Source organism: Chenopodium album, chromosome 20 (genome assembly GCF_948465745.1).
Source record: "Chenopodium album chromosome 20, dcCheAlbu1.1, whole genome shotgun sequence".
Taxonomy (NCBI): domain Eukaryota; kingdom Viridiplantae; phylum Streptophyta; class Magnoliopsida; order Caryophyllales; family Amaranthaceae; genus Chenopodium; species Chenopodium album.
The window spans coordinates 42,169,316-42,193,044 of NC_137853.1; the positions used below are offsets into that span (position 1 = coordinate 42,169,316).

Genomic DNA, 23,729 nt, shown 5'->3' on the forward strand with positions numbered 1-23,729 from the left:
TAAATATAGTAACCTCTTGTCAAAAATAAATAAAAATTAACACAGTGACACACTAATTAGATTTCATAAAACACAGGAATAGTAACAGAATAATAGAGTAGTAAAAAAACTAAAATATATTTTCTTAAAAAGTACTCCCTTCATTTTTAAATACTTGCTTTATTTCGCTATGCGCGGAGTGTTAGGAGAATTTAGATAAAGTAATAAATTATAGAGATAGTGGCCTGGTGGGGTAAGTGAAAAATAAAAAATTGTAAAAAGCAAGAGTATTTGTGTAATACCTCGTATTTTTATATGTATTTTATTTAAAGTATGTATTTTATAAAGTATTTAAATAGTTGTAATTATTTTAATTAAAGTATTTTAATTAATATTATTTTAGAAGGAAAGTTTATTTAATTATTTTATTTAAAAGTTGGGGTTTTATTTTAAGAAAGTTTAATTTTAACAAGTTTTATTAGGAAAGGGATTAGGAAAAACTAAAAGAGGAAAGTTTAGGGTAAAGGGTTAGTAGAGAAGGGGTATAAATATCCCACTTATGAGGCAAATCAACTTTGCCCAGAGTGGAGAAAACCCAAGGTAAGCTTCTCCCCTTTTCTCCTTACTTTTCTTTCTTTTTTTTCTTCCTATTCCCCTTCCCCTTTTTCACGGCCGGCCACCACCACCACCACACACGTGGCCGGACCACCACCGCACACCATCGCGCGCCACAAGCACACGGCCAGCAGCCGCGGCGGCACAGGCGGCAGCAGCCCAGCCGTGCCGTGGTGGCTGCTGCTGCCGTCGGTGGTCCTCGAAGAAAAAAAATTTAATCTTTCCTATTTTAATTTAATCTATGACTAGATCTAATTGTAATTTATGAGTTTTGGGATTTAATTTTGATGTTTGATTATAGTAATTATGTTAATAAATTTTCAGATTTGGTTATTAATTAAAAAGCCCCAATTTTTGAAACCTTAGATTCTTGATTTATGAAATTATGAAAGTATATGATGTATTAATGTTTAGATCTTCAATTTAAGTGTTTTAAGACCAAATTACAGCAAGTTTTAATTAGAAATAAAGTGCTGGAATTTTATGTAGAACCCTTAATATTATGTTTTTGAAGGAAATTTAAATTACCAATTAAGTGGGACTTAATTATGGTGTTTTAAATATAATTTCAGCTTATTCTAATTAATTTATGAGGGGTTTTAAAATAGTATAAATTGCTGGAAATTTGTTTAGAGTGGATTTTAATGCTCTATTATAATTTTAATGTGTAGTAGACTTCGAAGTGAGCAATTTTTACTAGTCGAGGCGATTTTAAGATCGTATTCAAGGTACGTTCGCGTACTTAGCATAGTTATGATTGATGTAGTAGCATGCAAAAGGTGTTTGATTAATTAAAAATAGTTTCATGCTAGGTTTAAAGTGGAATTTTGTGATTTGGATGTTATTAGTGATGGAATTGAGATGTATGATTTATTTGTGATGAGATATTGAATGGAATTTTATAGTTTGGAATATTATTTATGAACCACATGTTTATTTATGGCATGATAGAGAGCATGTTTAATCAAACTAATTGTTTAATTATGTTTGGAATATTAAAAAGGAATTTTATTAAGGTTCATATAATTTTTATTGATACTTTAAGCATGAGGAAGGAGCTATATAAGTGTCTATGTACACAAGGAATAAATAGTATGTTGGTGCCTTTGTGCACTTAAGGTGTTTTTAACACCGAGGGATAGGATTTTTGGCGCTTTATGCGTTTAAGGTGTCTTTGACACTGAGGTAGAATTAAAAAGGGTTCAACATTAAATATTATGTGATCACTAAATATTCAAGAATTAAATTGGTATGTTGATTGATTGAATTATTATTGATGATTGAATCGTTATGTTTTGAGAGTCATCACCAAGTCTAATAATATGTAAATAACGTAAAGTGAAAGAGATTACGCACCAAAACTCTTGGAATGTATATACCTTGAGTATGAAAATATGGGGGGAGTTATGTGACTTTATATTTGATCATAACTTCTAACGGAGTACAGGACGATGTATATTCCTTTTTATTATTATTATGCGCTGGAATTCCGCCACCTATGTGTGGCACAGGTTTGTCGCTGGCACGGTTAGCTCCCGTGTCAGTTAACCTCAATTTATTGGGGGAGGTATAGTTGGAAACCCGTTCGATGCGTAATCAATGCTAAATGAATTATTTAGTGTCTAGTTAAAGTATCTTGTTGATTGTTGTGTGTGCTTGTAAACAGGTGCAATGAGGTAAGTGTGTGTGATGATAGGAGAATGCATGTTAGTGTGTTTAATTACGCTTATGTACTCAGCTTTGCTGAGTGTGTGTGTTGTTTGTGTATGGCCATGTCTTTATCTTGGCCCTACGATGATCCATTTTAATGGAGAGTAGTGGGGGCAAGTAGAGATACACTTTTCAGGTATTGAGGCATATTCATGACGGGGCATGAGTGAAGAGATAATCATGCTAGTTTCTATTAGGATATGATGTGCTTTATGCATTGAATATTTTATTATATTACTTTATGGACTAACACAAAAGTTTGGTTGTTTCGGTTTTGAATAAGGGCCTTAAAGGGTTCCAAGTTTTAGTGGATTTTATTTGACTTTGGTTTTGTTGATTTTCAACTTTACTTTCGTTGGTTTGGTTTTTAAATTGTGTCATTTAAATAGTCTTGGTTTTCAAGTCTTCCGTTGTGTATCTTTGATAGTTGCTGTAACACCCCCAAATTACCCTCCAATAATAATGATTATAAATCATGATTAAGAGAGTAATTTAGGAGCATTACCGCCACGTGATTACGTAAGGCTTTTCAAAATACGAAGACTTGCAGCGGAAAATACATACTTAACTCTTATTAAATAAATAATAATAGTAATAATAGTTTTCAAAATTGAACCACACGAGAACTCTTCATACAAATCGTCAACCATGAAATCTAGACTAAGTGATTATCGCCCTTTGTTCCCAATGCAACATTTAGTCACGTCGACTATCATCATCACCTATCTACTTATAATAAGTGATAAGTAGGGCCAAGCCAAAAACAAAAGAGAAATACGCGTTAGCAAAATGCTAAGTACATACCAATGCTAGATATGTAAAATCATCAATTTATTTAATTAAATATGCTTTCGTAAGATTTAGCATTTGTAAATGATAGATCATTATTCAAACCTTCCATAAATAGAAATTCCACATTTAGAAACATTCCAAAATCAACGACTTTCCAAAAGTAGAGTCCAATAGAAATGGAAGATCAACATTTTCGTAAGCCACATCCCAACCTAAGTGTGCACACCCCTCAAGCTAGTAACTCATTTACATAGTCTATACTCGAGGAAAAACTAGATCATACAAAGCTCATAGTCTTATCATTTATCTCCGCATAGTGGGAGTCAAGAAAATCCAATAAACATCTTTGATAAATCAATCTTCCAATTCCCATATATGGGATGATTAAAATGATAACATTTCCTTTTAAACAATTTAGTAAACCAAGTAAGTTTACAACCAAACTTATAAAGCCTTTAAATATCAAACAATCGTTTTTATTAAACAAGCTTACACGATTTATTTTATAAACATTCATAAATCATTGGTAAACATTCAAACATAGTTCATCATTCAAAACATAAAACACATTTATGAATAAAATCACATAGTTAAAGATCTAGCCACGAATACGTACCTTGATCTTTCATACAACCATATGAAACCTCTAACATCAAAATTGACACTTCCCTTCAATAAACCAATAAGCCTAATCAATACTCTTTGAACAAACAATATAAAATATTGACTCAAACTAATTGTGCATGAATAATTGCTTTAACCCTTTTATAAAATTAATACTTGTTTTTGTAAACTAATCTTTAAACTTTATCATTGTTAGATAATAATAATAATAATAATAATAATAATAATAATAATAATAATAATAATAATAATAACAACTTATTATAAATGTGAAAGTACATAAATTTAACCAATAAAAGTAATATAATGTAAGCATAAGGATTGGGCTTACTTACTCTTAATGGGTCAAATATCATTAGAATAAATTAATATTAGTGGGTTTCAAGGATATATTGCATTGTTGCTATTTGGTTTTTACAGAATACCAAAACCAAACTTTGGTCTTTGGTTTGGAGGGGGACGAAAGAAATAGAGGAGGAAAGAGGTGGGTGCCTAGTGGTGGCTCAACCGTGGCTGGGCAGCAGGGATCGGCTAGGGCTGGTGGCGGCGGCTAGGGCGCGCGGCCTGGAGGTGGTGGGGCGCGGCCAAGGAGGCGCGGAGGAGAGAGAAAGGGGAAATTTTTGGGGCTTCTTAATTGGGTTTAATTGCTGAAATTTCGTGGGTATTCTTGCAATTGAAATTGAAATGAAATTAGCTTGGTTTCTTGCTCTATTTATAGGTGGAAAGGGGTGAAGAAATCAGATTAAGCTTTAATGGTGATTGGTTGATTTGGGTGGTGCATCTAATGGTAGAGAAGAACTTGATAATGGTGATGGAGTGGATGAACTCCAAGTGTAAGAAAATATTTTTACCATTAAATTAATAGTCTAAGGGAGGTAGCATTTGGGAAGGTAAATTGGAAGAAGCTTCCATGGTTATGGTGTATCATAAGTTGATGTTGTTGATTGGGGAAGATGGGGTGGGTTTTTATTTTCTTTTCCTTTTACTTTTGTGGGTACAAAAATCTGATTTGGGTCATACTTTGTAAGTGAAAAATGGACTTCAAAACATTCTTATGGGCTAGAGGAAAATGATAGTAAGTGAATGGCCCAATAACTATGGTCATGATTTAGAAAATAGTTTGGACTCATAGAAGTTTTTATCATTTTAAAGTCTTGAAATAATAACTTTATAAATGAAGTTTAGCAAAAAATATAATTTGCTTAATAAATCACTTTGAAATCACAAGAGTTTAGAAAATATTTATAAATAAATAAAATATCTTAAGAAAAGCACCTTAAAATAAGGTGTATAATATAATTAAGTATAGGATTTGAATAAATAAAGGTGAAAATCTTTTAAGAAAATAACTTTTTCATAAGGAAAATTAATTAAACCCAAATTAGAACATATTTTAAATGTAATAAATATGATTAAAATTAATTAAATAGGCTTAAAAATATGGGGTATTACAATTGCCTTACTCGTTTTCACGGTGGCGATAATGTCTTAGATATTCCTAAACGTATTTTCAAAGAGTAAAGTGTGTATTTGAAGGAAAGGAATTTCTAGGGTGTTACAATTTGAGTATAATAGAGTAGAGATAATATGAAATTAATAGAATACGAAGATAAAAGTTTTCTAAATAAGGAAATGGAGTAAGTATTTAAAATCGGCCGAAATAATAAAATGGAGCAAATATTTAAAAACGGAGGAAGTATAAATAATAAATACAGAGTAAAATAATTCAAAACTAGATTAAAATCCCGTGCAATGCACGATTATTAAAATATTTTGACAATATATTATAAAATACTCCGTATAAAGTTATAAAAGATATACAAAAAAATTTCATTTAGGTATATATACAATATGATTGTTAAATTGGAAAGTAAATAACTAAATATCATAAGGTATAAATAGCGGGAAAATTTTTCGTCAAAAAATAACAAGTGTCCCTTAAGTTTCGCCTTTAGTAGTATGTAATTGATGATATGATTGTTAAATTGGAAAGTAAATAACTAAATATCATAAGGTATAAATAGCGGGAAAATTTTTCGTCAAAAAATAACAAGTGTCCCTTAAGTTTCGCCTTTAGTAGTATGTAATTGATTGATTGATTGATACTGCGTGATTCCGAATAGTATATATAGGCGTGTTCATTTTACAGTTTTACGTCACGACTCTTACCAGTAGTCCAGTACAGTATCATTTTTTATCTCCTTTGGAGCTTTCACTTTTACGCTGCACACCTCCTTTCTCTCTCTTAACTGAAGCGCGCGCATTCTCTGAATTTCCCATTGAAGCGGCTTCTGAGCTTTCTATCCTCCATTAAAGCGGCTTCTGAGGTAAGATATTTATATTTCTTTTTTAAATTATCGAAAATCAATTTTCACAATCTAGGGTTTATCGTTTGCTTAATTGTCAGTATAGTCATTTTAGGGTTCTTCTAAGCTGGATTACTGAACTTTTGGCTACTATTACTGGAGTTATAAAAGATGATAACGATTGAGTTGTTGTTGCTAGAATTTTGCTACTTGCAATTTTCGTTGATTATTCTTAACCGAGAAGAATTTAATGTGGTTTCTGGAGCCTAGTTTGATTATTGAACCAAGTTTGGTTGCTAATGTGCTTCAGGCTGTTGTTCTTAACCCTTTGTTGTAGAACGTAACTACGAAAATGGGCCTTTTTTAACCCCTAGTTTCAAATTTTGCTTAGCTAAATCGTTTTTCCATTTTTGGGTTTAGGGTTTGGAATCAGCAATTTGTTCAAAGTAAGATGAGTTGCTGTCCAAGTTCTGGATTCAATCATCAACCATGTAGCCAGTCTCAGAAGATGTCCATTGGGATAGTCGTTGAGTCCGTTGCCAAACCTCATTGTGGATCGATGAAAGAGGCTGGTGTTTCAATCAGCCAAGCACAGAAGGAAGCATCTGTAAGAGGATATTTGACGGCAAAGCACAATGTGCATAGTGGAAATAAGGCCTCTAGTACTGCGACTATGTGTAAAAATGATGCTCAGGAGGGTTCTGTAATGGTTACAGCCAAAAATCAGATTGATAACCAAGCATCTAGGCCGGCTACAAGTTTATTACATGTAAAGCAGCCAGCACATATGATGCAATCCTCTGCGAACCAAGTATTGTTAGAACCTGCTGTTGGCAATAATACAGAGTCGGAAAAGGCTTCTGGGAAGGCTAGCAAGAGGGCTTCTATGGATGAACCATCCCAGAAATTTTCTTGTGCACCCAAACAGCAAGTGTGCTTGCCAGCCAAAGAGGTGCTGCCAGAGCAGCCAATCGAAACCGAGAACAGAAACAAAGAAGTTCTGAGGATGAAGCTGCGGGAGATATTAGGAACTGTTCCTTCTGGTAACAAGATATTAGGTGATTCAAGGACTTGTGAGGCAAATGATAATGAGATGACGAGAGAGCACATTCTTGAAGGTGATGCCCATTCCAAGCCTCGGGAGAATTCTGATACTATAGAAACTGATTCTGAGTATGCTGTCATGACAACTAAGAGACCGGTGACGCGTTCTCTTGCCAGGAGGAGGGCCCCTGCTAAGATGCGACCTAGGAACTTTAAGCCAAAGTCGTTATCTAGTGATAAAGAGAAGCATCCAAGCAGTGATATCTTCTCTTTCGCTGAAAAATCTGCACCTTCAAAACCTTGTGTTGTTACTCAGGGTTTCTCAACTGTTGAGAAAAATGATTGTACCAAAAGGAGTTGCAGAATCAAGGCAGGAGAAATGCTATCTCCTGTAACAGACTTGCGAAATGTCCAGAAAGAGATAATTGGGTGTGAAAAGGAACCACCTATTGTGGATTCACCAAATGTTGGTGGAGCTCTATTTTCTAAACATGGCTGTCTTGATGATAATCTTGAACCGGAGGCAGCAATGAAGGACATTGATTGCAACCACTCTCCTGTAGCCAGAGAGAAAAGTCAGGTGCCTGATGCTGAAAGTCCAGCTACACAGGAAAAGTCACAGTTTTTTGAACACTTTGGTGGTCGATCTCCAGTGCCCCATGTTGATGATTTGAGTTGTCCATGGTACGAAATGACAAATACTGTTCTGAATTCCCCTCTGCACTCATATCCACTAACTTGTGATAAGAAGCAGAATGTTCATGGATCTGCTCAAGCAGAGGCAGGGGTTCTTTTCGAAGATAGATGTTTTTTCAAAAGTAGTACAGCCTCAGAGAAGGATAACTTTGAATCTTCTGTGAGGACACGAATTTGACTCTCCTTTTCAAGATATTAGTATAGACTATCTTTCTTTTATTCATGCATCAAGTAGTTATTATCTTAGGCCCTTTTCTGTTGAATTATCAGGATGATGCGGCTAAATTTGAAGACCGAAATTCCAGTATCCCAGAGTCATCGACAGAAGAAAAGGATGTTGGAAATGGGCTGTTTACTCGAAAGAGAGGAGAGCTTGATAGTACTGAAGAGGTTTCATCTTCTAAGAAAGGTTGTCCTCTTGCATTCTTTTGTTTTGTGCTTTCCCTTGCTTATTCATTCATTATGTCAACCGAGGATGAAGAAAAATAGGGAGTAACAGTTCTGGGCAACCTGAAAGAATTGGTTAATTTGCCCCTTAAAATAATTCTACCATTTTGGAATGTTAGTTTTTCCTCCATGGAATCTGAGAAAGGGTTCATTTAATTAATCATGGAGCATTATATTGTTCTAAACAGGTGGCATGCTTTGCTTTTGTTATGATTTAGCCCTTTTTAAAATCAAACTTGCTTCTGTTATGATTAGCCTTTTTAATTTTATTACATCTTATTTAAAATAAAAATTTGCTACTGTTATAGTTGATGCAGTGTTCTACCTGAGTGATCAATTATCCCATTTCCTTCGGTATGAATACACATTTTATTAAAGATGTACAAGTTATTAATATATCCTTCATTGTAAATTATCATATTGGTGTTAGACACATGACAATTTAATTAAGTTGCATGAGACACATTTGTCACCTACTCGCATATGAGTAGGTTCAATTTTAGATATAAGCCTATTTAGTGATTCATTTCTAATAGAAACTTTAAAAATTGACAGGGGTATGCAAGGCTATTTGTAAGAGAGATTTTTAATGTAAGAGAGGTTTTTTTTTTTATTTTTTTTTTTTTTATTTTTTTTTTTGGGGGGGGGGGGGGGGGGGTCAATGAAACTAGCCATTACGAGAGTACGAGACTATTGATTGCAAGTTTCTGGATGAAGAGGGTCTGCAATGGCAGATCTATAGTCACAGATTCACTATAGCATTAGCAATGTTCTTGAACTAGAAAAACGGAATCTATCATGGAATCTAATTTTCTGTTTTCTAAATTTAAACAAGGTCCAGGTTCTTGAGAGAGCCCCAAAGTAAACGCCTTGTGCAAATAGATCAAGTGATCCGATTCAGTAATGGGGCCTGAGAGAGAATCTCTTCAACCCTTATTTGTGCGGTTATGTGTCCCGCAATTCTGCTTCTATCTATCACTAAGGCTAAAATCAAGGAGACTGGCATCGGTCCTAATTGTAATGGTGTGACTAGTGCCTGGGATCGCTAAAATAAGCTGTCTATTCCATGACCCTTCAACAAAGGGCTTTGTGGAAGGGTTAAATTGGATTGAGTTCAACACTTTTACTTAGATCTCATATTGAATGCCTTAAATTTTTATTTTATGTGTTTATTCATGATATATGGACTTTCTTTGGCAGTCTATCCAGAAGTAGATGATGTTCACGCATCTCCAGAGAATGGAAGCAGGGTTGTTCAGAGACCTGTGCTTGGCCGAAGCAAACGGCATTGCAGTCGCGATGTTGACTTTGGTGATTTCAATTGTACCTTGCATACTCCAAAAGGTAAACCTCAGTATTTTTCATTGTGCTTTTATGAGCTACTAGGGTCTTTTGCTTCAAAGATGATTGACCTTTTGGACTTGGCTATACATTTTAATATTTTTTGAGTTTGCAGAAAGTGGTTATGCTGGTGATGTGTTTACAAAATGTTTGGATGAAAGTCCAGAGGACGGATTGGCAAGGTTATTCAAATATTCTTCTCATCTTCAAACTTATTTTAAACAATCTGAATAACAAAAGAAATTATTTGTTAAAAAAATTTATCCCACCCTGATTTGCAAGTGATGCTAGTTTTTCTTGGTGGTTTTTCAGAGTGGTTTCTCTATTAGGTTTGGCTTTAGAAAAGGTTAAAACCAAAATGATGTCATTGACAAACAAAAAATGCTCTGAAATAATGGTGTCTACTGCCAAAGAAATACATTCACAGCTGCTGAATGTTGAATCTCAGATTCAGACAGATTTGTGAGTACTCTTTGTTTGAGAATTTGATCATCTATTCATTGTTATTTTAATTTTCATTTCCTTAATCTAATTTCTGTTTATGTTTTAGAGTGAAACTTACAAGCCTCAAGACATCTAAAAGGAAACATTTGGAGACAAGGCTTCAAGGTAATGAGACATGAATTAGTTCATACTTCATAGAGTCGTCATCTAATTGAGACCATATTTGATGAACTATAAATTAATTCTGTGGTGCTGTTTTTCAATGCTTGACCTTTTCCAGAGGATTAACTTCACAACTGTAAGTGAGCATAACACTTCTGTTTCGTAATCATGCAAAATGTTGTGAAGTGGATGAAATTGGAGCTTAGCGATCTCCAACTAATCAACTAAGTGTATTTTGTGAGACATGTCTAGAGAAAATTCTCCAAATGTATTGATAATCACTTTTGTTAATCTTTTTTTCATTTTAACATGAAGCGCATGAACACCAGCTTTTGATATATGATTGGACAATGCCAGTCACTGAGAAACTTAAAGAGCTAAGTGCTAAAATACATTTTTGTTAGCAAATGTCATAGAGATATTAGTTGATCAAACTTTCTTAAAAGAATGAAATTAGATTTGAAATTTTAGTCTGTCACCCTATCATGTCAAATTAGCCGAGGCATCTGATTGGTGTACATCATCCCTTCCCTCTTCCACTTGTACATTGTATAGTAGGTCTCCTTACCTCTTGTTATGATGCCTTTATATTTTACTTTTAGTTTCTTCCTAGTTTTATTAAGATGCCTCCCAAATAGTCAAATTAAGCTCTATGAAAATATGAGGGCAGCTTAATACTGATTGCCCAGACGGCCAGACCATGATATTGGCACTTCAATTACTGGATTAACTAGAACTAGTCTATTCTAGCAAGTTTAAGTTTCCTCATATGTCTGACTATTGGTTTGTAATACAGAACAACAGGAACACCTAAAGATTATACATGAAAAGTTCAAGGAAGAGATCTGTCAATACCTTCAAGACTGCCAAGGTACCATGGAAGGGCTGGAAACACAGCATCTTGAGCTACGAGGGGTTATAGAAAGGCAAAGTATGATAACTTCATCCTAGGCTTTTCATTTTGTTTTTATAAAGCTACCTTTAAAAATGAGCTGGCTTCAGATTATTTGCTTAGCTGCTTATTTCCTACTTCCCAGTTCCTACTAATTGATATGTTTCTTTTTGGCGTTCTTATTAATGAGAAGTCAGATAGATATATAAAAGACTAAAACACCGTAACCCACCTACCCTCTCCTTTAGTCCTTAGCCCTTCATCATTAGCCAACTGGTCAGTCGTCCCCGCCCCCACCACTGGCTGCACTACCCCCACAGCCACCTTCTCTCTTCCATTTCTTTACCTTCGTAAGGCAGGCTCGAAATTGTACTTGTAAAATTATGGAGATTCAAAGAATTTCAGCTTGAATTTTACAGTTTCAATGATTATTTCTCCTCTTCCTCCCCACAACCCAACAGGCCAACACAAACCATCCCGCAATTAATACCCAAAAAGCCCATCTCCTTTCTCCTTCAGAAATTAGAATTCCACCTTCACATTGAATACCTTTTGGTAGATGTGAGGCCCTTCATGTTGGTTCTGCTGCTACATTAGAACATTAACAAAAATCTAATTCAACAAAAAATATAAAAATAAAGATGTAAAAACTTTACCAAATTAAGCTGGTAAAGTCGGTGTCGAAGGAGAGGAGGGAACTTGGAAGTGTTAGGGAAATAAAACACCATGGTAAAGGAGAGAGAAAATTGGTGGTGATGGCAGTGAGGGAGGACTGGAGAGAGAATATGGGCCATAGTGGTGGGCTGGTGGCCGTGAGAGAGGATGGAGTGGGTTTGTTATGGGAGAGGAGAGAGAAGAGTGAAGGTAAAAATGACATTTTCCAACACATAATTTAGTCAAAATAGAAATGTGTTAACTAAAAAGGAATTTCCCCAAAGGAATAATTGTCGACTGATATGGAATGCAGGAAGTATTTAATTGAAGACTACATGGTGTGATACATCGATCTCATATAATGCTGGTTGGGCATGTGTATCAGTTATTTCTACGTACGGATTATTATACATCAGTTCCATTATATGACGTTGACATGCTGCACTAATTAAATTGGGTTTGGTGCAAGTTGAACATAAGCCAGCTCCAATTGCATAATAGCAGTTGTGTGTTTCCCATTAGTTTTTCAAACAGTGGATGATCCTGATTGGAGTTTTGAAATTCATAATTAGGCTTTGATGTGCAATGGTCTTAGGTATATCATAAAGAACAAATTTTCTTTTGGGATTCCACTGCTCTCTTGTTTTAAATGACAGTAGTAAATGCATAAGGATTATAGACACTAGTAAATGTATAAGGATTATCGACACTGTAAATTAGATAATTTTGCTGTTCTCTGATGCTTAAATCCTCCTTATTTTGGTCAGAGGCATTACATAGGAAGCTTCTTTTGCAAACGGAAGCAGCAGTGGAGACCCATCTCATTGATGCACAAAGACAAATGATGCTTGTCCGTAAGGTAAGTCTACTATAATATTTTAACGGCATATTTGATTTAATGCATCTAAACAAGATATCTGCATCAAAACGCTTTGTATAAATGGTTCTGCTTCTTCTCAGGTCTTGTCTTTATTATACCTTTTGCTTGATTTTTTTGAGAAACCCACACTCATAATTATCTACTTACCACGATTCCCATGTAGACTTGATCATGGCTTGGGCTGGGCTTTAGTGAAAAAAGCCCTTTTGGGCCAAGATTTGGATGAGGCCCAAGTTTGGGCCAAAAAACTTGTGCCCAAACACACTATTTCTGGCCAATGATAGCAGGCTTTTCAGGCAGGGGCATATTATTAACTAAATACAAAGTATAAATTTCAAGTTGCTCATAACCCAAAATTGGGCCGACTGACCCAATCTTGACTTTGGGCCTATATTTCCTGCATAAACCTGGAAATTTTGGGTCGGGCCAGGTGTGATTCTAGTCCCATGTCATAGTGTTTGTTGCTTCTGCATGTATTATAGAATGGAGGTTGCTGTCTAGCTGCTAACTAATTCAAGCTCCTACTAAGTATGTTTTATGCTTTCTATAGAATGGAATACTCTTTCTTGGCTTCCCTAACATGAATTTGATTGTCAAATATTGCAGATGGGAAAACAGAAGATGCAACAATTGAAAGCCACTATTGCTGGATGTTTATAAGATGGAATTTCCTGTTGACCGGTGAATTGAGATGCCTTGTATTAGGTGGCTATATATATTTTTTTGATTCTAGGCTCCCATGTATGGCTTGGATTACTCATTTACATGGAGATCGTTTTGTGATTAAGAGGAAGTTCCTAATAGTGCCTACTTGATCCTGAACTAGGGCCAGATAAGTATTCCTATGCCATCTAAGGTCAATAGCTGTTAACTAAAGGTTTTTGGTACAAATTTATAGACAGAACTCCTTGTTGAAAAAAAATTACGAAGGAATGGGTTGTTTATGGTAACCTGTTCGCTGTTAACCAACTCAACTGCTCAACATGCATAGTTTTTTTTCAGCTTATTTTCTTGTGATGTTGGCCACCATACATGTGATTTCTGATTTGTGAATAGGTTATTTTATTGATGGTTTAAGTTTGTTGTAAAGGATTGTTCCCACTTGAAAAGAGAGTTTTCAGCACCTTATACTATTGTCTTAGCTTTTTAAATTTTTGCTCTTTTGATTTTGCTAGTAGATGATGTAATAATGTTGCTCACTCCATGGGAAAGCTGATGTGAATCGGGTGACCATCTATCTATTAATCTATACTATAAGTAAATCCTTCCATGACTCTAGACATTACCTTGTGAAACATTGATCAATAATCAGGTGCTCATTTTTGGTGTGTATTTTAACATGTAGTTGTTGGTGATTATTGATTAATTAATGGAAAATGATTTGCGCATAATTTTCAACTTAATCTATAATATATTAAAACTCGTGATTTACGTGATATTATGACATGGGGCAACCTATGTCAGCATGACATGACGCACATTAAGCTATCTTATAAAAATTTAAGGCATGACATGGAGGTTAATATAATACTTAACCTACCAAAAAAACTTTTCATATTCGTAACCTCTCTATAATAATGTTTAGTTTAATGGAAAACTCTTCATGTATATAAAATCTGTCTATTAAAAGAAATTGTATATATAAAATCTGTCTATTAAAAGAAATTGTATGACAAAAGTTTTATTTTGATACCTTTTTTCTCTATCTTTGTATTGGCTTGGGTTTTAGTATGTGGCTATACTATACAAAGTACAATATAATTCTCATTCATAATATACAGGTAATACAATTTCGATTATTATTCTTATGAGTAGAGCTTATAATTTACATTTCTCATTTATCCTATGAAGGTAGTAAGTTTCAATTATTCTTACCTCTTATATTGAAGGTAATATTTTTAGGTGGCACATTGTACATTCAATTGATTTAGATTCAGGACATCTCTTGAGACAACAACTAGTTTAATTTTAAAAAGTATATTTAATGCTTATATACTTCTTCCCTAAGGGCAACATATATAATTACACGTGACATTTATTCCAAAATAGTCGAGTGATTTCCCAAAATAATGTAATAATATAAATTAATTCCTTATATACATTGGTTTAAAAACTATTTCCCAAAATACCGTCCACGTAGACTTGATTTCAAGGTTCGGACTGCTAACATTATTGGCGGTTTTAACTATTATAGAACCTCTAATGGTATTAGGGGTTCCATGCATAAAACCTCTATAGGTATTAGCGGTTCTATGCATAGAACCTCTATTGGTATTAGCGGTTCTTTACGTAAAACCTCTAATACCATTAGCGGTTCTATGTAAAGAGTTGCTAGTGAGCTAAAGTAGAGGTTATATGCATAGAACCTCTATTGGTACTAGCGGTTCTATACTGTTAAATTTCAAATCTAGGAACCGATCCTAGGTGGACGGTATTGTGGAAAATAGTTTTAATACTGAATTATATAAGGGAATAGTCGAATGCACTTAAAAATACTTCACGACGGTTTTCAAAAAAAAAAAAAAAAAAAAAAAACTTTAGGACGAAGATAAAAAAAAAAAAAACCTTTACTAGTTAATGGAATATACTCTTGCCGTTCCGGTTCTCGAATAAAAGGGATAAAAGGAAGCTACCTCGGCCTGTTTGCTGTAGCATGTAGGCTTGCAGCTCATCTCTCAATTGCGCTAATCTTTAATTTCAGAATTTAGATCAAGAAATCCAGTAGACTGCAATTCATTCATATGCAACCTCATCTTCGCCATGTCAATACCGAGGGAGCCAGAGCAGGTGATGAAGTTGCGAGAAGGATCCGTGCTTGGGAAGAAGACTATCTTGAAGAGCGACCATTTTCCTGGCTGCCAGAACAAACGTCTTTCTCCTCACATTGAAGGTGCTCCCAATTATCGCCAGGTACTGTCCTCAATTATTATTTTCATTACATAATTCACCCAGATTAGGTGAAATTGCTTCATTCACAGTTCAATTTGTGGAAATAGCATGCAAAATCTGTTATTTTGAGGACATATTGTTAATCTAGGGTAAATCTTATGCTATATTCAATTTCAATGCCTTTTCTTTTTGTTTATAAGAGACTATTGCTTTTAATCTTAGCAATTAGAGACTAGAGATTGTTTTTCATGTTGTCAGGAAAATTAATTTTAATTGCTCAAGTAGAGTAGGAACAACGATCTGTTATAGGAGAATATTTAAGTTTGTTTTGGGGCAAAATCAATCCAAGTTTATCTTCTTGATAAACAATTTTTGTTTTGGGGCATAATTGTACTATTTTGGGGGTAAAAATTGGTAAACTGCTGCTGGTCTTGGCAGTTTTACCCAAAAACAGCTACTGATGTTTATAGCCAATTTGCCAAATAGCCTATTATGGAAAGTAGATCAGTTTCAGCTACATTTAATTCCAGGTTTTGAGTTATTTAGTTTTAAGTATGGTTTAATTTCAGCTCCATTTTTTATCATCTTCAATGACCATCTCATGTCAGTTTCTTATAATAGGCATGATTTTTCATCCAAGTAAGTAATTTAAGAGCAATTTAGGGACTAGGGTTTATATTAGTTGTAGTTTCACCCAATGTTCAAAATTAAGGTTTTCAATTTAAGGATTAGAGTGCTTTAATTAATTAGGGGGTTTAAGTTAATAAGTGAATGCGTTTTTCTTTGCTAATCAATGGGTATATCTTTACTTACCAATAGATTTGGAGAAAATTTGCCGAGTTTCAAATGGTTTGATAGTCGAAGAAGAAAGGAGAAATGAAGGAATTTAATGAGAAAGGAAGGAGGATGTTGTAAAAGACAAAAAAAATCTAATATATATATATATATATATATATATATTTAAATAGGAGTTTTTTCCTGAGTTTTTAGAGAGCCACGTAGGATCTAATTTTCTCAGCGCGCCATGTAGGATTATAAGGGCCTGTTCTCTTACGTTGAAATTCAGTTCAGCTAAATTCAGTTCAGTTCAGCTCCTAATTTCGTTCTCTTATAAAATATTCATTTCTTAGTAGTAGCCAATTAAATAAGATATTATTAATTTCTTTTAAAATTAAATAATTCAAATGCCAAGTAAGCAAGATTGACGAATGAGATTTTTAAGTTAAACTTAATAAATATTAAATATTATATTTTAATATTAGTAATTTTATCTAAATATATAACAAAATTTAGCTCATCTATACAAAAAAAAAAAAAAAAAAAAGAACCATCTGTGCATCGCATGGGCTTCATCTAGTAAAAAATGAAGGGAAACTAGAAAAGTGGGACCCATAGATGGAATCATGGAATACTTAGATGGAAGTTGTTTGTGGGTAGTATTGTCCATTTTTTTTTAGGGTAATTAAAGAATAGATTTAGAAGGTAGTTATTTTAGAAATTACATATTGAATAGGTACTCCCTCCATAGTTTTTTTGTTCTACTCATTTTCCATTTTAGGGCTTTCTTTTATATTCTATTCACTTTGCTATATTTATGGCATACTCTTGGTACCATCTTACCCCTTTACTCCCACAATAATTATACCTTTCTATACTCTCTCTTACTTAACCCACCTTTTTCTTACACAAATTCACCTTTTTACATCCCCTGTCTTATTTTATCTTACACCTACTGACATTTGTCAACAATTTCCTAAATTGTACTTGTTTATTGTTCGACCCTAAATCAAGGCATTGTATCCACAAGGAGGACTAAATAATTACCAAATTAAGTAACTCAAATACTATTTAGACGATAGAAAATATGAGAATAGTACTACTAATAAAAACAAATGAGAGATAGTTCTAGGTTTCAGGTATCGTTAAGTACTCGCTATAAGTCTAAAAATTAAATTGATTGTAGGATGATTGAATTGCCAATATTATGTAATCTCCTCTCCTAAGGTGAAATTGTATATTTATATTAATCTCATGTCTCCTTTCGTGATCATAACAATTGAAATAAACTCATTAAGAACAGGAATTGAAATCATACTATTTGATGTTTGATAATCCCACAATTCACTCCCGCTAATAAATCAATACCTTATACATACAATCAATTGGCTAGATTAATCATACGAAATAAAGCAAAATTATCAATTTGCAATTATATAAATAAAACCAAAACAAATTATTCAATTCATTGATAGATAATAAAAGACTACATCTCTAACCTAGAACAAAGAAATTTAGGCAGACATCACAATTAAGAAAACACAATCAATAATACTTAACATTGTCAATTGCATAGATTGAAATAGAGATGGAATAAACTCTAATTCAGAAGACATTCGAGCAGGTTGAGGTTGCGGTTGACGAAACTAATCTGCTCGCCAAAGTACTGCCGCTTTGTGCTCTGTTTCTCTGATATTCACCCCATTTATAACATTAGGTAGATATGAGGGTTTTCTCCCTTCTGTGGGGGGGGGGGGGTGCTCTTGTGTGTGGATGCTCTCACAAAAATAAGGAACTAATGGTTTTTTTTTATTCATTCTTTTGTTTCCACTTGAAATTTAGTAGTTAATGGATTTCAAACTTTTAACCCATTATTACTTCAAGATGTGTGCTGCTTGTATGCGTATTATGCGCTTTTGATTGTATTCCTTTTTTTTTTCTTTAAAAAAAAATCTCACTTGCGACAACCTATAAATAATATGAAAAATGGGTTTTTTTTAGTCTCGTTTCCAATTTCTTAACATATCAGCATATTAGGGGTATAATTAACTAAAAGTAATCAATCAAGCTAAAAAAGTAAATCTCATAATAAGACATTAAAATCTATGTAAATACATAATTTATACTCTAAATTAGCATTAAAATGATATAATTAAGTGTATAAAAGATGAACTTATCATATATCCATAGTAAGGGAGCAAAACATAAAAGAACGGTTGTAGTATTCTGTAACAAAAAAAATCCTATGTATATTTGAAATTAGGAGTCCAAGTAAAAATTGAAAACAATTTATGTGTTGAGGGGTGAGTTTTTGCATGTATTAACCCTGAACGCTTTGTGTGTATAAGCATCTCTTGAGGCACCGGATATTCGGTTATGATCTTCCCCTTTCAGTCATATCCATATCTCTATATAGATATGTTTAAGATGTGAATGGGATATGTATTTTATGCATTTATGCTTGGTATAATTGAATTTCACTCTCCTTTTTTTTTTTTTTTTTTTTTTTTTTTTTAATTTTTTTCCCTTCTCTGTTGTTACCATCAACAGGCAGATTCCTTACAAGTTCATGGGGTTGCCATTCCTACCATAGATGGAATCCGAAATGTTCTTAAACACATTGGAGCCCAAGCTGACAAAAATAGAACTCATGTGTTGTGGATAAATCTCCGAGAAGAGCCAGTATGTTAATTTGTTTTTCCCCTTCAATCCATGTTAACAAATTTTAATCTTGTTGTAGTCTGATATTCAGGTGGTTATCCCTTATGTGTCTCCTTCATTTGTGACTCGGACTGTGTTTTTTGGAGTTTCTTGTTATGTTCTCTGGTCCAAGACCACAAAATACATGGCAGTATAACATTTTGTGGTTTTTTGCTTTGGCCCAAGTCCGTGAGGAATATTTCAGGCCTAATTACTTTTGTGATAATTCCCCTTTACTCCCATGGTTTTCAGTGTTGAACTATTATGCTAAAACTGCTTTTGACAACTTCCAGTAAGGTAGGAGGTCTGAAAGATGATCTTTTTGGATGTAATTGGAAAATAGTTTGTCTTTTAATAGAAAAAGTGATTTACTTGTTAGAGAGACTATTTTCCAGTGGCAAATCCAGATTTTGTGTTAAGTAGGTTCAAGTCTAACTCAAACAAAAATTAAATTCAAATGGAAACTGATTAGGAATCAATTTAATTAGAGCAACTCAGTTGGGGATGTAATGATATTCTTCCGTTTTTTAAATGCACCCTTGTCCTTTTTGGCAAGTTGCATATCAATTGCAACATTTCTATAATTGGCATACTTTCATGCACTTTTTGTTTGTGTTCACACACCAAATACCTATTTTCCTCTTACGTACATTTGATATTTATCCTTCTAACCTTAGTTTTACTCTTTCTCCTTTGTTTGTAGTCACATGGGCATTTTTGCTATTTTATCGTTTCTTAAACTTTGTGCTAAACCCAAATGGTGCAATTAAATGAAAACAAAGGAAGTATGTAGGAACTAGGTCAACTTGTCTTCTTATTTGTACTCGTTATTTTTTTTTCTCCTTAAAAGGTTTAAGAAATTTGGGGTGGAAAAGCTTGTTCATTCATACCATGACTTTAGGGCTACACTATTTATGGCTGCATGTTAAATTTGATAAACTAGAAGATTACCCTTTAATATTTCTCATACCTATTTATTTTTATTTAATTTTAATTTGACATAGGAGTTAAGGCTTTGGTTATTACTAAAAGGTCACCCTTTCATCCTGTGATCAAAGCTTTTGCTCTTGTTGTATCCAAATAAAAGGTGTAGTAATGTCTTAAGTACAAAAGGCCTTGATTTAAATTTTATTTTGAATTTTTTTTTTTCATGGATTTTAAAGGGAAAAACCATAAGGCACTATTTCTTGCTGGATGCTTTAGCGGGTGTGCATATGCAGTTTGGGTTGGACAGGGGAGGGGGGGCGGGGGTGGCGGGGGAGTAAACAAAATTGATAATTAAGTGATGTATTTGTATTGAAATCTAAACATAATGGCATTTGTTTTTATTTTTTATTATTTTTTTAAGAGAGACACAACCGTTTTCGTATTACTCTTTTTGTTGGTTGGTAGTAAACTATTAGAGATGAATGATAGTAATGGATTGTGGCTTCTCCTTTGGTGTGTTTCCCTAAGGCATATTAGGAAGAGGGAAGTGTGGGATCTATTAGTCTAAGGCTAAAGAAATTTTGCATGAATTTTTTTTTACTTTCCTTTTGTTCTTTTCTTTTCCTAATATTTCTTAATGGTTTGCTACGTATTGATGGATTAGATTAAAAGGACACCAACATGGCTTCACGCTTTTTATCCTTCTAGAAGGAAGCTAAAAACCTAGAGTGGAAAACCTCTCCCCTAATGCTATTGTTGGAACCTTGTCACCAAATTGAAGAAATGATCTGTGCTTGTGTTTAATAAGCATTTATGTACAATTGTAAAACTGTACAATATTTAATTATCAGCAAACAACATACTATTCCATAACAAATAGTGAAGCCTTGGAAGGCTTTCCCTTTAGGTGAAAGATTTGGGGGATTTAGCCGAAAGATTCTTAAGCATGACATGCTCTATAGGTGAAGGCTGGGATTGGCTATCCCACCTGACGTGGTGAGCCATGTTCACATGTTTTCTTTCATTGTCTTTTTCTTGGGAGAAGTTTTTTTATGGGGTTCAGTAAGGCTTGGGCTAGTCCTTAAATATGAAGGGTTAAACATTCGTTTTGTGAGGTTTGGTGGGGGAGGGGGTGGGGGGAGAGGAGAAGAAGTTTCTATGATGAAATGGTATGATGACTTAGTTGGTTAGAATCTGGCTGTAACAGAATTGATGAATCTTTAATGATCTACTTTGGGACCCTTTTAATTGACATGTCTGGTATATGGAACCCGACCTAAAGATACCGAGAGAAACCCAAACCTATTCTGTACCGAACGCGAACAACTCAAATTCAACCCGATTGTACTATTTTTAAGTTTTACACTATTTCTAATTATTTTTAAGCACAACCCGAAATCGATCCGAGATCTAACCCAAACCCGAGCTATTGACCGAAATTGCCACCCCTAGTTCTAAATTACTACCTTCATTACATATTATTTGCAACGATTAGACATTTTCCCTCTCTACTTTATGTCAAATCGTTGCAAATAATATGCAACGGAGGTAGTATTACTTATTCAAATTTTCTAAATCTTTACTCATATAGTTTGATGTTTTAGGAAGTTTACTTAATATTTTATATATAGTGAAAGTCATAAGTTAGATACAAACTTCTTTTTCTATAACAATGAATTTTTTTAAGCAAGTGTTTCGGAGGGAAAATTTTCAATAATACATTTCCCTACATACACACACAGACACACGCTTTGATTTAAAGGGGCAAGCTGTATTTTGTAAAATGATAAAGCAACTCCAGACATTATGTTAGTTGTAGAAGGATAAAATTGAAAATCCTATGCTAGAATCTTCTAACTCTTTTCTTGTGCTCAGGATTCTTCTACTCGGGGTTCAAAATTAATATTATTGTTTTGTTATTGGCTTTATGAATGGGTTTATTTGCCAATATTTTTTTCCGCTTCCTGATTGTGTATCCTATTAGGAAGTATAGTTTAGTTCAGATATAGTATCATGTGTCTGGAAAAGTATCAAGATAATCATATAGCAAAAGTAAAAAGAAAATTCATTGCTGTTAAGCTGTTTTTCTTAAAAGAATCGTATCTTAAGTTTTCTTTTTGTTTTGAATCTTGACTGTTGTTTTTGCTTAGATTTATTTCAGTGCTTGTTTTTGTAACAGGTGGTGTATATCAATGGACGTCCCTTTGTTTTGCGTGATGTTGAAAGGCCTTTCTCGAATCTTGAGTATACGGTATGTTTTTATAGAAGTTGCTCCCACTAGGAAAGCAAGGCCTGACAATATAAGAAAGACACTAAGATAATGTCACTCATTCAAAAAAAGGGGGTGAAGGACAAAAAAATCTCAAGCCCTCAAGCTATTATGAAGTATTTTATCTAAAAGTTCCTGAAATGTCATGTATCACTCAAGCTTAAAATTGACTCGGACTATACAACAGTCTAAAAAAAGGGAACTTTTTTTTTTTTTTGAAACACTAAAAAAAAAAAAAAAGGGAACTTGAATCAGTGATGAGGGGAACTGGTTTCTTGCATTTAAAATTCACTCTTTCCAATTTTAAATCTGAATACATTTATGTCTATTTAGGCAAAGTGGCATATATTAACACAACAAGAACATGTTGTAATTCTTGTTTTGCTCAGATTGAGGTCAACTTGTCAACTGATTCTTATTTCTGCAAAGTTTAGTTAAGATATTAATTTCACTGTCTATCCTACGAACATTTTTTGCATTCCTTGTATAGAGTAATTTTTATTACTGAATGTCTAATAAATACAAAGGTCAGTCAAAGTTGTCATATTTCCTTGTGTTTTCATAAATTTCTTTCCCTTTATCTGCACATTACGTCTGCAGTCTGCCGTGTCAAAATTTCTTGCTCCATCTTAGGATAAGCCTATATTATCATGAGATTTGCATTCTCTTTTTGCTTTTCTTCTGAAGAACTTAGAGGATGAAGATAGCTCTTTTTACTTATTATGTGGTCGAGTATACTTTTTTGTAGTTTTAATTTTTTTTTGATTCATTGACTTTACAAGCTTCCGCTAGATGGAGGAGGAAGATTTTTGTGGATGACTATACGGAATAATCACTTTTGGTTCATGTAGCCGACCCCACTTATGAGATTTTAAGGCTTTGATTGATTGATTGACTATACAAGCTTCTATTAACATTTTCCATCTCATGTTCATGAGTCTGCTCTCTTGTTCACCATTATAGTGGTTTTTATTTTATTTTTTCTTGTAAATCTGGATTTCGAAAATGGCTCACGTACTCACTTCAACACGTCACTGGCACGAGAGTGGGAATCCAGAACAGATTCGGCACTGTACACTTGCAACTTGGACATGATGTCCTACCTGAAGCACCTATGTGTGAGTCAGGGAAGAGAAAATCTTCTGTACATAGTTGGGATTGTGGTTATTCTACCAGAATCCAGACTGCTGTTAATTTTATTTATTTTATTAATAAGAAAACAGGGGAAGGGAGAAGTATATAATAAAATGATGGGAATAGAATGAAAAGGGAGAACAATAGACAGTCAAGTAGGTATTTTTTTTGATAAACAGAGGATACTCCTACGTCAATTTGCCTTCTTCTTTTCATTGAATACTCCAAGTGCTTTCATTTTTTTTTTAATGCTGTTCCAAGCATGTTCCATTACTCCGTACAAATTTCCCATTTAAATATCAATTTTATGAAAATAAATTTAAATTAGTAATCTTCATGTTTTTTTGCAATATTTATAATAGGTATTTTAAAAGATTAGTATGTTGCTAAATTAAAATATCCATCTCTTCATACCTGTGCCCAAAATTGGACAAAATCCTCGCGTCC

General features: G+C 33.8%; 2 protein-coding genes across 4 annotated transcripts in view; both read left to right on the forward strand.

Annotated features, from left to right (window-relative positions):
• Nucleotides 1-5,895: 5,895 nt before the first annotated feature.
• Nucleotides 5,896-13,536, forward strand: LOC145598372 (meiosis-specific protein ASY3-like). Its single transcript, XM_081654716.1, has 10 exons — nt 5,896-6,047; nt 6,447-7,926; nt 8,037-8,175; nt 9,414-9,557; nt 9,670-9,736; nt 9,867-10,016; nt 10,105-10,163; nt 10,957-11,091; nt 12,474-12,565; nt 13,193-13,536. Exons 2-10 carry the CDS (start codon nt 6,478-6,480, stop codon nt 13,244-13,246), a joined length of 2,289 nt encoding a protein of 762 aa, XP_081510842.1. The 5' UTR covers nt 5,896-6,047; nt 6,447-6,477; the 3' UTR covers nt 13,247-13,536.
• A 1,599-nt stretch (nt 13,537-15,135) lies between these two features.
• The window catches only part of LOC145598291 (uncharacterized), a 36,134-nt gene continuing 27,540 nt past the window's right edge, over nt 15,136-23,729 (forward strand). For all 3 annotated transcript variants that reach the window (XM_081654626.1, XM_081654628.1, XM_081654627.1), the window contains exons 1-3: nt 15,136-15,496; nt 18,803-18,934; nt 22,059-22,130. In XM_081654626.1, coding sequence (XP_081510752.1) covers nt 15,347-15,496; nt 18,803-18,934; nt 22,059-22,130 — 354 coding nt within the window. In that variant the 5' untranslated portion in view covers nt 15,136-15,346. The remainder of the gene's footprint in view (nt 15,497-18,802; nt 18,935-22,058; nt 22,131-23,729) is intronic.

Coding starts and splice junctions, on each gene's coding strand:
- LOC145598372 (XM_081654716.1), top strand. CDS start 6,478: ATGAGTTGCTGTCCAAGTTCTGGATTCAATCATCAACCATGTAGCCAG. Junction 10,017..10,104: donor TCTCAGATTCAGACAGATTT/GTGAGTACTCTT, acceptor TTTATGTTTTAG/AGTGAAACTTACAAGCCTCA. Junction 10,164..10,956: donor TTTGGAGACAAGGCTTCAAG/GTAATGAGACAT, acceptor TTTGTAATACAG/AACAACAGGAACACCTAAAG.